Raw genomic sequence first — 14,592 nt, forward strand, 5'->3', positions numbered from 1 at the left:
ACTCCCATTGCAGATGTCAACCACAAATGGGTTCACCAGGTTACCTGCTCTTTTCCCTAGCCAACTACAAATTCAGGGGTTTTCCACGACCCCCAGTTTCCATAATTTGCTAGAATGACTTACAGAACTCAGGAAAACACTACAGTTAAGATTACTTTTTATCATAGAGGATACAAATGAGCAGTCAGATGGAGAGGTACTTAGGGCAAGGACCCAGTTTCCCAAGCACAGGAGCCTCTGTGTCCATGCACTCAGGGTGGGCCAGACTGCCAGTCCATCAGTATGTTCACCAACCAGGTAGCTCTTCCACTGACAGTCACCAGTGTCAGTGTTTTATCAAGATTTCATTCCATAGGTAGGCATGAGTGCTTAAATCATTGGTTATTGATGATCGAACTCAATCTGCAGTCCCTCTCCCTTTTGGGGGTAATGGGGGAGGGACTAAAAATTCTAATCCTCTAACCTGGTGGTTGGTTTTTCTTCCGGCAACCAGCCCCATCCTGAAGTTATCTGGATGCTCCCCAAGCTTACCTCATTAGCATAAATTCAGATATAACAGAAAGGGACTCATTATGAATAACAAAAGACATTCGTATCACTCTGGAAATTGCCAAGATTTTAGGAGCTCTATGCCGGAAACTAAGCAGAGACCAACTCTATATAGTTTCTTATACCACAATCTGTGATTGACTTGATCTCCAAATTAGAAAAAAATAAAGGGTTCTGCCCTATCTCTCGGATCAGCAGATTCTCACGAGGGTAATATTAAGGTAAATTCAAAACACTGCTTCATTACGTGTGGAGCAGCCCACTTGACTCCTAAGTGTTCCTTGCAGCAAAGCAGGGAGCCCCGGGAAGCTGTTCAGTCTGGAAGGAACCCCATTCGAAACAGCCTGTGGCGGAGGCATGGAATGCATTCCTATGGGAAGCTGTTGTCACACTTGTGGCCCCACAGGAGTTGTTTAGGCAGCTAACTCTGGTCAGCTCAGGATGGAAATCCTTAAAGGAAAAGACTTTAGGGGAGGGTCTCTCAACCTCTAGGCCAGATAATTCTTTGTTGTAACAGACTGTCCAATGCATCATAGAATGTTTAGCTTCCTCCCCGGCCTGCACCCAAATATCTGCAAGGGTGCAAAATCTCCCCTGGTTGAGAACCACTACCTTCGAGGTCTTTAAGGCCAGGCTGATTTGGGGAAGCTGCAATGACTGTGTTCCAGGATATACTGAGTGCCCACCTGTGGATGTGATCCTATAAGCAGTTCATTTTTTGGAGCAATGTTAAGTCCTGATTCTAGGAACATGTGGTACAGAACTGTCATTCTCATCAATTTACCTCCTGTCTGAATACTAAAGGGCCCCTTTTATAATCATTATCACAGATGGTAGCGAAGGATCTAACCTGACTCACATGTCAAAGAACGGACTCTCAGTGTCAATGGCCTCGATGTTTTCAGGTAGCCTGTGCTGGAAGTGTGGGTGTGCTCATACGTGCATGTGCGTGAATGTTCGCATCAGCTTATGTACATCCTCTAACTTGTGACACCTGTCTATAAGGGTTAGAGAAGTAGTTGGGGAAAACCAGACTTGAGCCAGCAAAGAATATTTCAAATGCTCATTTTCTTCTTCATATGACCCCCAGTAATCCTCCTTCCTGAGATCGTCCTTGTTGATCCTTCCCTACAGCGATATTTATAGTCTGAGTGGTCATTACGACTGATGGAGGTAGTAGACAGTTTAGAAAGCAATGGTCAGGTGAAGAGGTTTTAGTTCAAACCACTAGCTAAGCCACGGCTACATGTTCAGACAGCAAAAGTCAGATAGAATGGTATGGAAGCGGAATGTGTCTTTAGAGTTTTTAATTTGCAGAGTCAGTTTGCAGAAAGCTATCTCTTCTTGGTATTTTGTGTACGATTAGGATTTACTGTTGCTTTATGTTTGGCCTTAGTAATTGATTTATGATTCAAACGGGTAGGCTTTCTGTAGGTGGGGTTAAATGAAAGGAGCAGTTTTCAACTCAAAGTGCTTTTAAACACACACCAGCAAAACTCAGGACTTTTTATTAAACAGTTCATTTAAAAAAATACTTTATTTATTTGACAGAGATTACAAGTAGGCAGAGAGGCAGGAATAGAGAGAGGGGGAAGCAGGCTCCCTGCTGAGCAGAGAGCCCAAAGCCGATGCCAATGAGGGCTCGATCATAGGAGCCTGGGATCATGACCTGAGCCGAAGGCAGAGGCTTTTAACGCAGAGCCACCCAGGCGCCCCTAAACAGTTCATTTTAACTGTTGATGGTGTCAGCCACTAGAATTTGAAATACTTATGTAAGATTAGGTAAAGATTTGAAGAAATAAGGGTATTTAGGCCCATTTTTCTCTATCCCCAAACAGCTGTAATTTATTCCAACATCATCTTCCCTTGCTTGAGAAGTAATTATCCTATCACTTGTTTAACTGCTTTCTTATGTGTTTACAACCACAGTCCATTTGTGGGTACATTGATTGACTGCCTGCCATTTGTCAGAGCGTGTTCCGTCTGCTTTAACCATAAGGCAGACTTTTATTTGGTCTTCCTGGCATCTTTTCTTCCCCCGTTTTGGGAGCTTTAAAGTTTTTCATACATTTTTATACATTTATACATTTTACATATATGAAACATTTTACAACTAAAAAACTACTTTTTCTTGTACCCGCAATCCTAGCACATTATGGGAGTTACAGGGAAAGCAATCAGAACAAGTTCTCTCGAAAGTAGTAGCTTGTTTTACCTTCTTTCTACATATGGATTCTTATTTATGAAAATATCATTTATATTTCATCTTTCTTTACTCTAGACTTCTTTATGCTTTCTCTTCCTTTTCATCTATTTCTGGTTTATTAACAGTACAAAATTCTTTCTAAAAAGTGTCATTATACTTCTTGTTAGCAGTCTTCTGATTATATCCGGAGGTTTACAGATGTGTATCTTTTTGATCATCCAAAGTGATTTATGCTATTGAAGAACCTCTCAGGATACTTTCAGAGGAAGGTCATTAAAATCTATAACACCCTTGGAAAAATTTAAATGCTTAAGCATCATTATGGATGGTAATTTCTTAGATCCTGATTCATTGAGTAGAGCATATGGAACAGAAGTGTTTCTGAAGGAAATAGATTTGGAAATTACTTCCTCCCAGCAATAAAGTAGATATAAACCTTGTGATCACAGAAAGCTTATTCATAGAAAGCTATATATTCATCAACCTACTCCTTTCAGTAATTTTTAGTAAATTTACCAAGTTGTGCATCCATCACCATAATCCAGTTTTAGAATATTTATATCATCCCAATAAGATTACTTGTGTCCATTTACAGTTAATTTCTGTTCCCACCCCAAGCCCCAGTCCGTTGTTAATCTGCTTTTAGTATCTATAGATTTGCCTTTTCTGAACATTTCCTATAAATGGATCCTACAACATGTGATCTTTTGCATCTGGCTGCTTTTATTTCATCAGTTCCTTCTGATGGTATCTGCCACACTGGTATCAGGTCATTCATAAGCTCCCAATCCCAGACAGTCTTTTCAGCCTCTTGAGGTTTGGGGTTTTGTTCTCCACCCCACTTTCCCCTTTTATCACAGCTTTATCAATTGTTCTTTATCTTCCTTTGTTGGTTCTTCTAGAATTTCAGTCTTCCACATGCACGTATCTGGTCATGGTCCAATCAGGAAACAGAAACCACAGAGTAATTTGAATAGGGAAGATTTAAAATAAGAATTATTAACTGTCATGGGGGACTGAAGTAATAGGAGACTGGCTCATAAGGCATGAAAAGAACTCTAAAGAATACAGGAATAGCAGATACAGGTAGCAGTCAGTATCCCTGGGCCCGAGGGAGAGCACCCAGGAAGGAACACGTGTAGAAGGTACCCACATCCCCAAGGCTGAGATCCAGACCTCCTGGCTCCCTAGAGGTGGATACGTTCGTTCTCTAAGGCTGCAGAGCTGCCCTAAGAGAGGGCCTGGGGATGCTGTACCAGGCCAACAGCACCAGGAAACCCTTCTGTGGGGAGCTGGCAGAGGCAGCCACTAGGGAGGTGCCAAGATACTCAGAACTGAGCTGAGAGACGCTGGGGAAGGTTGTGCATGGGAGGTGCCAATCCTGTGGCACTTGCCTGAAGCTTTCCCAGGAGGTGCCGGGGTAAGCTGTTTATGAGAAGTTCCGCCGGTGACACTCTGCTAGAACTCCACCTTCATGAAGGTGTGCTTCCCCAGGGGAAAGTCATGTGTCCTACATGCAGGAGTCTGCCTAGAGGAGCACAGCAGACTCGGCAAGAGAAACCCCTTCCTCCTCAATGTCCCCACAGTGCCGGCTCCTGACAAAGCTTAACATGGTGCCGTCTGGTGGAGGGCCACTGTATGAGTCCGGTTCCATCATCATGGAGCAGACAAAAAGGAGGGCAGGTTTGGAACTGAAAGGCAATAAGTTGATAACTGGCATAATATATAAAGACAGAAGTTCATAAACCATGTTTTCTGACAAGTTTTTCAATTATGTCCAATTTAGGTAATCAATTGCTTCTCTCCACACTGCCCTTCTGAATATTTTTTTTCTTTTTTAAAAAGCAGAGTAATTGTGATTCTCTATTTTAAAATGTTTCCTATCTCGTCAGCAGTTACAGAAAATTCAATGGAGTTAGACCTTCAAGTGCGTTGGGTATCACCTTATCTGCTGGAAGGAAAGCAGGAAGGAAACCAATGTCAGACTGGCCAGTAAATTCTGAAGTCGAATCTCTTCCTGTGCCTCACTTTGTTTAAAAATTTGCAGATTTTGCCGAGGTTTTAACCAGTTCTTTCCTGATCATCCCAATACCAGTGTCTGGGCATGCAAAATTTCTTATAGCATGTCATTTTGAATTTTTTTCAGTCAGTAGTAATAACCTTATCTAAAGCATCAGGAGCATTTGAAATCAGTTCTCTTAGGAACAGATCCTTGCCAAAGAATCAATTAAAAGTTTCATAATTAAGTTAATATCTGTCCAATTGAATGGCCTCCTCTGCTCTTTACTTCTTAATTTTCTGTCTTGGACCCTGGAAAAATCCTTAATTTTCATCCAGATCTTCAACTAGTGTACAACCACATTAATGTGATTACATGCTTGAACTGGCCAGAGAGTCGGCAGAATGCAGCAGAGGCCCAGGACCCACAGGGCCTTCACGGTACTTGGCCAGTGTCAGGTGGGATGTCTCTTTCAATGTCAGGGGCTACTTCTCCCTCTCTGCTCCCAGGGTGAGTGTCACAGCCAAACCTGTGTGGTCCTCCACGCTCTTGGAAGTATTCATGATTAGGTAGGAAGCCATCATACCTCTGGTAAAAAAGAGGAAATGTGGCAAAGTAGGACTGGACTATGTATTCCAAAGAGCAGAGAATGATTTTTTTTTTTCCTCTCAAAGAAAAAAATAACTTCTTCTCTGTGAGGTTGAAGAACTACTAAATAGTTTTTCGAAGACAATGGTTTCCTTAGCAACCATGAATTATCACCACTTCTCTCTGATGTGCAGAATTTTCTTTAATAGCCTGGGCCTACAGTAGCAATATTGGCTAGCTCTTTATTCAAGGATATCCAAGATTTTCTCTCGTTTTTCTTTCTGTCACTCCCTTAGCAGGCTGGTATTTGCTTTTTTCTTTTAGCCAGTTAATCATTGATTTAGGAAATATTTTCTGAAAACCTATTATGTACAAAACAGTCAGGCTTATAAGAGCAAGACAAGACTTATGTACAAATTCAAAGCAGTATAAGTATTATTCATATAAATGCTACAAACCAAATGGTCTGTGAAGGTCTGCTGTTGCCTAGAATTGTTTTTTCCTTCACTAGTACTATTTAGAATGGAATAGGCAACTAGCAATGTATTGACATCTGGATTTTGGTGGTATAAAGTCAGATAGAAAATGTGATATAGGTGAACTTTGTTAAATAAAATAGAATTTGCTATTTACTAGTCAAAAGTTTTGTTGCTGTCTTAAATCTTTTCTGTGCTTAGAGAGCATATGAAAATTCATTGACAGACATCAATTCTGCTCTCTTGTGTATGTAGCTTTGAAAACATTGATTTCTTAGGAATATTCTTTGAGTATACAGGGCTTATATAGAGAGCCCTGTACTAAATATTTTGGGTCAAGCAGAAGAATTAGACATGCTCTCATTTCCTCACAAGGAAATTTTATGATCTAGTGGCACATATAAAAATATATATACAGAGGAAGCATGAAGAACAGTTGAGCTACTTATGGCCAATTGCCAAATGACAACTAAAGCTCTACTGAGGGGCTCAAATGCAGCAAATTAATCATTGTGTAGCTTTAATTAGGAAAGGAATGTCTTTCCAGCAGGCATCAAAGCAAACAAGGAATGAGACTTACCACAACAGTCTTGTTTTCATGACTTGAATACACTCTATCTGCCTTTCTTGAACATGAGTGTTCTCTTTCACATTTTCCCCATCAAACATATTTGGGAAGACAAGGTCCTTGGAGGTTCAGGCATATCGTTATTAGGAATCCTCTTCAAAATCCTTCAGCGGAAATGGGCTTTGGAAAGTCTGCCATAGATTCCTGCCATTATACCTTAGAGTTCTGTAGAAAAGATCGTGTTGAGTATTTCCATGAACATTTGTTGATTACCAGGCATCCAAGGAGCTGCAAGAGAAGTTCTATTCCCGTTCCACCAGACAGAAAGGAAATCCTCCCATGAAGCTTTTATAAGGATACAGAAGACTTCGCACATTTGGAAGCAGTAGCAATAGTAGTCAGACGTTAGGAGCAAAGCTCCAGTTCCACCTAACATCAAATGAGTTACCTCCGTGATCCAACTTCTGCATTAAGTCCGATTTTGATATAAAAAAGAGCTAGACAGAGTTCTTATCTTGAGATTTTATCATTTAAGAGGGCTTGAGATTTAGAGAATGAGGGAGAGATTGGAATAATTTCTTTGTGTTTCTGCTTGATAGAGGGTGTGTCCCTGTGTGCCTTAGGTTGCTTCCTTTTCTCATTCACTGTTTTGCACCAATCTGAGTTTGTGTTCCCACCTTGATTTGTAGCCATTTTGACTGTCTCCATGCTGTGCATAACGTCACTAATTCAGCCTTGTTGTGACTTGAACAGAGCCAAACTATAAATTATGTGTAGAGCTTCACTTGGTCTCTGCTCCTTATCCTGTGTAGAATGTAGCTTGTAGTCCCTACCCTGAGTGCTGAGCTGTCAAAAGCTTGGAATGGTTTCCATTACTATCCCTTACCTCCTCCCTTCCCATTTCCTGCTCCCCTTATCTCTGGTTTCCATTTAGATGCTGACATCAGAAGGAGCACAGCCTCAAACAGCAAATCCTTCACTTCTTCTCAATCCTTGTAAGTACTCTCCCTGCCCCCAATAAAACCTTAGGTATATGGAGAAACAAACCCAGTTCTTGGTGTATGGATGGGAAAGGCCATAGATGAAGTAGCCACATTCACAAAGAGACAAGGTAAAAGTTAAAGTGATGGGCCTACCTGATGGTGGCAAGCCCCCTGGGATCATTCGTTTAAACGGGGTGGTCTCTGGTGGAGGAAAAGTTTGCAGTATGGATTGTTTCTTCTCTGCTGACTCTGATGATACCAGAGGCCCCCAGAAGATCAGGTCCCCAAAGAGAGAACAGTGATCATGATTTCTGATTATGAAATCTAATTGAACAGATTTCACATTGTAGATCCAACTAGGGGAAATAATGGGCCATTTGGGAGCAACAAATCGTCCTTTATTGTTCGCAAGACAGTTTTACTCCATTGATTTTGTAAACAGGTCTTATAACCCCCATTTTGCAGTTAAAGAAACTGAAACTTTGAGAAGGGAAGTGATATAGAATCCTTAACTAACAGTGCTGTATAATGCTGTTAAGTGGGATTTGAGCCAAAGTCTTCAGACCATAAGATCAATATATTTTCCTCTCTATGTGTGTCTGAAGATGATGAGAAAAGAAGCCAAGCCGAGGGGGTGCTGGGAGTGTTTTCAGCCTGGAAGTCACAAGGCATAATATCAGATCCTGGAGGGAAGGCTCCCATCTTCCTGTCTTTTCTCTACACTCAGCCTTCCTTGAATCTCCTTTCCAGCTCTCACTGCTTTCTTCACTCCACGTCTGCGGAGGCAGTGGCCATGGGACTCTTGAAGCAGTTCGAAGGCATGCAGCTCCCAGCTGCCTCAGAGCTGGAATGGCTAGTTCCAGAGCACGATGCCCCTCAGAAGGTAGACTGCATCAGCTTTTTTTTTCTTCTTTTTTTTTTTTTTCAAAGGATTTTATTTATTTGACAGAAAGAGAGAGTGTGTGCAAGTATGAATACGGGGAATGTCAGAGGGAGAGGGAGATGCAGACTCCCTGATGAGCAGGGAGCCTGATGTGAGACTCCATCCCAGGAGCTGGGATCATGACTTGAGCTGAAGGCAGATGCTTAACTGACTGTACCACCCAGGCGCTCTTCTTCAGCTGTTTCTTTCTCCCACTGTCCAGCCCCAGGAGCGTGTGAGCCTTTCTGATGCTGTTCTCTTTTGTCACATACCCCTCTTCTAGAGTGAGTCTATGTATTTCTTTCCTTACTCATAGAAGCCATTTGTTACAAGTGTGTTGAGTGAATGAATGAATGAATGAATGAATACATGCTTGCCTGGGTTTTCCCTAGCAATATTCAAAATAAGAGATAATGGCTCCTTCATTCTCCTTATTCCATATGACTGCTTACCAGACCCAGAGGTGGAAGTTCTGTGCTGTGACCACCTTTGAGACACTGAAAAAGTGAACTGTTCATATTCTTCTTTGCTCTACAGGTTGCATATAGCATAGCAAGGGCCCTGGGGTAGGTTCAGGGACAGCATCAGCAATGGGTACCACCGCACTGGAATGCCGTTTCTGTTCCTTTTGCTTCGTGGAATACAAGGCCCACCCTTCTAGTAGCCCGGTGCCTTCATGGTTTGTTTTGAGGGCCAAGGTTCCTCTAACACCTTTACCTGAAGTGTTCTTGAAATGTCTGTCATTAACTGTGTTTCTGTGATGGCCAACGGGTCAAGTCAGTGTTCCCCCAGACTATCTGTGTTCGATCACCCTGTGCTTTTCTCCTGCAGCTCCTGCCCATCCCTGACTCTCTGCCCATCTCACCAGATGACGGGCAGCATGCTGACATCTACAAGCTGCGGATTCGTGTTCGTGGCAACTTGGAGTGGGCCCCACCCCGGCCTCAGATCATTTTTAATGTTCATCCAGCCCCGACGTGAGTAGCCAATGTCTGTGTCCTTTGGGAAACGGATACATCCTCTGGGTTATCGGGGTAGCCTCCTCACCTTTTTGTCTCTGCCTCCGCCCGTAACTCCTGCACAATTCTGTTTACTCAGTAGCAGAGGGAGGGGATTGTCCGTCTTGTCACAAGTCTTACTCCTGCTCCTCCTGTTGCTTCCCAGAGCTAACCGGAGATGAGGTCTGGTATCACTGGCCTTCCCAACTGTTGCCTTCCTCCCAGTAGTTTTGTGAGATTTTCTTGGTTTTCTTCTCTTAAGATGGATGCTTTTCTTTCCTCTTGTTCTTTCCCTGTGTCCTATTCTCATCTCTTACATTTGTACAGGAAGTGTGGTTCATTATTGGGGGCTGTCCCTGCCTAGACCTAAATCCTCACCTAGTAATCCTCAGTTTGAATTGGTTCTCCCAGTGGGTATGTTGGGTCCAACTCTAAAACACAATATGTGAGCTCCCCCTCTCTCCATACTTACTTAACAGGAGCCCTGTCTTTGCCTCCTTATCCTTGACATGCCAGAGGCGTTGTGTAGCTGGTATCTGCCAAAGCTGTCCCCTCCCCCTCTCCTCAGGAGGAAGATCGCGGTGGCCAAGCAGAATTACCGCTGCGCAGGGTGTGGCATTCGGACCGACCCTGGTGAGCATCTTCTCCCACCCCCATAGCACCCCCATACCACTTCCAGCGGCTGTACCACCTCACACACTCAGCAGAGGTGCTGGTCAGGGAGATAGTGAGAGGAGGCAGCAGAGCAGAACTAGGAAAGGGAAAGAAGGGGCCTGGACCTGGAAGATAGGTCTAGGCAAGATCACTGGCAATCAGAGAGAAGTTATTTCTGGGGGCACATTACCAACATTGTGCACTGAAGAAGACCGGGTACTTCAGGCCAGGTGCTTGGAAGTTGGATCTTACCATCTCTGGCAAGGTTTGCGTCCTCAGTGGCCTTCGGGGGGACAAAAACCACAGGCCCCACTCTGTGGGTTTCTGCTAGCTTTGGGAGCGCATACGGAGGTGGATGGAGCTGGGTGGTCATCTCTTCCTGTGCTTTGAAAAGGGGCAGGGGTGCTGCCTCACCGGCTTGTAGATGGGAAAGCCACATCTGACCTTTGATTTTCTGGTTTTTCCAGATTATATCAAGCGGCTGCGGTACTGTGAGTACTTGGGCAAGTACTTCTGTCAGTGCTGCCATGAAAATGCCCAGATGGTCATCCCCAGCCGGGTTCTGCGCAAGTGGGACTTCAGCAAGTACTATGTCAGCAACTTCTCCAAGGACCTTCTCATTAAGATCTGGAACGATCCTCTTTTCAATGTGCAGGACATCAACAGTGCCCTCTATAGGAAGGTCAAGCTGCTCAATCAAGTCCGGGTGAGAGCCTTGAAAGGCAACATCCTAGATTACCCTCCTCATCCCTCATCCCCTCCCTCTGTTCATACAGGCTTTGCCCGGGTCACCACACCCCTCTCTGTCATCATGTCAGAGCTGGAACCATCTCCTCACTCATGCTTTCTCTGCATACATTCTCAGTCCCCGCCCTTCCCCACCTCCACTCTGAAGCCATAGATGGCACTCAGTGACATAAAAAGTTCTCCCTGCACTGAACGTATACTCAAGGGAGGAGAGGGTAGCAGGTGGGAAATTCAAATTCCGGATATCTCAGTGGCTCTCAGTTGTGTATGTGATTTGGGAGCCCAGCCAAGCAGAGGGGGGCGCCTCTCTGACGGGAGGTCATTTTAAAGCAAGTTGTTGAGTTACGGATATAGAGAAACGTTGGGCTCTGGCTGCTGCATGCAAAGCTTCTGGGTCCCCATAGTTCAAGGGTCCTGGTCATTCTAATGGTTTTTTCTCTCGTCTCCATACCTGGTCTTACCCCCCACTCAACCACCACCACATCTTCCTCTTCAGCTGCTGCGGATTCAGCTGTATCATATGAAGAACATGTTCAAGACATGCCGACTGGCCAAAGAGTAAGTCTTGTGTGGAGGCCAGAGGCTTCTTGCTGGGTTAATGTCTCTGAAAGAGACATGCCACAGCAGTTGTCCCTTATTATGTGAAGAGAGAGAATAGAGAGATTTGCAGACAACTCCAGAAATGGTAAACAAGAAACCTATAGGAGGAACTGTGTCTCTGTTCTTCTCTCTGGAAGGGGAAGTCTCTGGTTCTTCTATCCAGGGCAGACCTACCACGCTTTGCAAGCTGGCATGAATCACTTGCAGAAGGGCATAAAAGGCCCTTCTCCTATCCAGAAACCTAGTAGTGTGGAGGGTCTGGGGTGGTCTGGAACACCTAGGCTGGCTGAGTGTTGCCCACCCTCGTTGCCTCTGCCTGGGACCCTTCTCTTCCCTGTCCTGCTTCTCTGTTTTGATGGGCTGCACAAAATGTTCATTTTCTGTGCCTGCTTACTTCCCCACTTCCTGTAGGCTTCTGGATTCCTTTGACACAGTTCCAGGCCACCTGACTGAGGATCTTCACCTGTACTCACTGAATGACTTGACTGCAACCAGGAAGGGGGAATTGGGGCCCCGGCTTGCTGAGCTCGCCAAGGCAGGGGCTGCCCACGTAGAGCGATGCATGGTGAGATGGTCTCCCTTTAGCACGGAACTGGGTCTTCCTTAGGGATATGGAGAGTAGGATGGACTCAGGTTCTTGCCATGCATTTCTAGGAAGTTGACATGGCCTGTCAGCACTATGACAGAAACTGGGCAGGATTGCTATTCCCTGGGCTGGGGAAGGGCTAAATCATCCAGATCTGAAGAACCTGGAATTCGAAGAGCATGTGGTGCTGGCATAGCCCCTGGGTAACGGGCAGGACTGAGTGGGGCCTTCACTATAGAATTGTCCTCATGTGGGAGGAGAACCTGGAGCTAGAATCTGGACCGGGTCTCTGCTTTATCATTTTCAATCGGTGTGGCCAAAGGAAATATGTTGCCCTCTCTGCAGTAAGCCTCAATTTTCTTGTCTTTAAAGCAAAGATAATAATACCCCTTGTCCTTTCCTCTCAGGATTTTTGAGAACTGATGACATAATTACATGAAAGCATTTTGTACTCTTCGTTCTATAGATGCAGGTTATTATTGTCCTTGATATACCCAATGTGCCAGAAATTCAGAAGTTCCATTTTTAGAATTTCACATCTTAGAATATGCCTGGTGTATGTTCCTGTGACAGTCCCGGAATTAGAGCCTAAAACAGGGCATATGTAGAGATCCTGTGTAGCACGGGGAATGAGACTTCGCTCTAACCTGACTCAAGGCTGGGTGTTATTTTGGAGAAATGCCCTTGTCTTCACATTTTATCTTAATTGGCTGTGGTTCCTGTTTCAAAATAGAATCATCACCCACACTGGAATTTTGACTTCAGCAAGCCCTTTGTAGCACCATTCCTTCCTTTTTGTCCCCACGTCGCAAACCACTCTTGTGGCTGGAGTTTCTCAAGCTCTCTTGTAGCCACTTTAAAGCTCTGTCTCACACTGCCCAGTCCTGGCCCCAGTTTGGCTCTCAGGCTCCCGAGTCCAGCTGGCTCTCTTCCCAGAAGGCACGAGAACCCCTGAGAACCCATTCAAGTCTTATTTATATTTTGCTCTTTCCCTCATTTGTGTTCATCCCCTGGTCCCCGTCCCTGGTATGAGGCCTCTCATTTTGCTGCCTGTCCCTCTCCTCCCCAGCTCTGCCAAGCCAAGGGCTTCATCTGTGAGTTCTGTCAGAATGAGGATGACATCATCTTTCCTTTTGAGCTCCATAAGTGCCGGACCTGTGAAGGTAAGGGCCAGTGCCCGCTGTTGAGTGGGCAAACAAGACTGAACCCAAGGCTAATTGATTTCCCTCAGCCTTCCCTGTTAACAGGAGTTGAATTCGACTCCACAACTCCCTGTTTTCAGCCCGGGCATACCAAGCCTTGGTGGTGAGAAGGGGCTGTGACAGTGACTTACTTCCAGCCTGAGATAATACAAGTTGTTCTCTGTTCTCTTCCCAACCCAAATAGAATGTAAAGCATGTTACCATAAAGCTTGTTTCAAGTCTGGAAGCTGTCCCCGGTGTGAGCGGCTGCAGGCCCGGCGGGAACTGCTGGCCAAACAGAGCCTGGAGTCTTACATGTCAGACTACGAGGAGGAACCCACGGAAGCCTTGGCCCTAGAGGCCACCGTCCTGGAGGCCACCTGAAGAAGGCGCATTAAACCCTCTTTCCAGGGGCCAGGGTCACATGTTATGCAGAACTGAGCCACCCTTTCAAGGACTTTCCCGACTTGGGTTTTTTTTTTTCCTTTAATTCTTATCATTATCATTATTTTTTTTTTAATGACTTGTCTAACGTCCATGTAAATCAACCTTTGTTAGGTTGGTGGGGTCCAATCTGTTGTGATAATTTGTAGGTACCGGGTATTTCCATCAGAACTGACACATGAGTCCTTATGTGAAGCTTCTAGTGCCTCTGTCGGGAATGGACGGTGAGACCTGATTCTTCTGACATCCGTGGCCTTCTCTACTTGGACCAGATCTGGTTTCAGCTGCATTTCAAGTATCATTTCTGGTTTTATTTTGTTTTAGTTCTGGAGCTTCTAAGTCAGGCCTTTTGCAACCAACTGACTTCTCCTTTGCTGCTGAAATAGGAGGATGGAGTTTTCTCTCTCTGTCCTGGAATGGAGTCAGACTGGGCCCTGAGGAGAAGCTGCAGAGAATGGGACTGCATCGTGGGCATCCTGTCCAACTTATGTAGGTCTTTGTGAGGCCGTGAAAATAGCATTCTTACCTGGAATCCTCAATGACCCTGAGGCCACCTTGACCTCCTTGTTTGAGACTGTCTAGGCATCAAAGATGTCACAGACTGACTTTCTTTACCCTGGTGGGGTTGAAGCAAAGAAACAGAACTGTTACTTAAGCCAGGCCCCTTCATGGCCTTCCACCAGTCAGAAGCGAAGCTGCAGCTCTGTTGCTTCAAGAGCATTTATTCAGTCAGAGGAGCTGTTGGCCTCCTCTTACGTGATAAGGTCTCTTTTAGTCAACCTAGCTCTGGTGCAGATATGATCTTTCAAGCTCAGGCAAGTCCCCGATGCCATCCTAAGCTGCAAACAGAAACTCCATCCACCGTCTTATTTGTGGGTCTCTTGCCACTGTGTTCTCTGTTAGACGGTCATTTTGGTTCTGAGTGAAGGTATGGCCCCACTCTATTCTCATCCCCTTCCTGCATCAGAGCTGGGACCCTCCTTGGTGGCTGAACTCTTGCCTTAGTTTCTTTTGTTAAAATCAAGGTGGGGGCAGGGAGATTTCTGCCATTAGTGGGGTGAGAAAACTTGGCCATTTGTGGGTGTGAGTGT

The 14,592-nt window shown here is 44.8% G+C and overlaps 1 protein-coding gene across 5 annotated transcripts in view; it reads left to right on the plus strand.

Annotated features, from left to right (window-relative positions):
• LOC111154945 (RUN and cysteine rich domain containing beclin 1 interacting protein) overlaps window positions 1-13,540 on the plus strand; it is a 52,502-nt gene extending 38,962 nt beyond the window's left edge. For 4 of the 5 annotated variants that reach the window (XM_022514906.1, XM_022514907.1, XM_022514905.1 and 1 more), the window contains 10 exons: window positions 1,380-1,454; window positions 7,321-7,381; window positions 8,120-8,252; window positions 9,123-9,268; window positions 9,858-9,922; window positions 10,411-10,649; window positions 11,187-11,248; window positions 11,702-11,855; window positions 12,946-13,039; window positions 13,263-13,540. In XM_022514906.1, the coding sequence (XP_022370614.1) occupies window positions 1,380-1,454; window positions 7,321-7,381; window positions 8,120-8,252; window positions 9,123-9,268; window positions 9,858-9,922; window positions 10,411-10,649; window positions 11,187-11,248; window positions 11,702-11,855; window positions 12,946-13,039; window positions 13,263-13,441 (1,208 nt within the window). In that variant the 3' untranslated portion in view covers window positions 13,442-13,540. The remainder of the gene's footprint in view (window positions 1-1,379; window positions 1,455-7,320; window positions 7,382-8,119; window positions 8,253-9,122; window positions 9,269-9,857; window positions 9,923-10,410; window positions 10,650-11,186; window positions 11,249-11,701; window positions 11,856-12,945; window positions 13,040-13,262) is intronic. The other variant, XM_022514910.1, reaches the window with a different exon arrangement.
• The last annotated feature ends 1,052 nt before the right edge of the window (window positions 13,541-14,592 follow it).

The sequence above is a fragment of the Enhydra lutris genome, unplaced genomic scaffold (genome assembly GCF_002288905.1).
Source record: "Enhydra lutris kenyoni isolate GAN:26980312 unplaced genomic scaffold, ASM228890v2 scaffoldscaffold39, whole genome shotgun sequence".
Taxonomy (NCBI): Eukaryota; Metazoa; Chordata; class Mammalia; order Carnivora; family Mustelidae; genus Enhydra; species Enhydra lutris.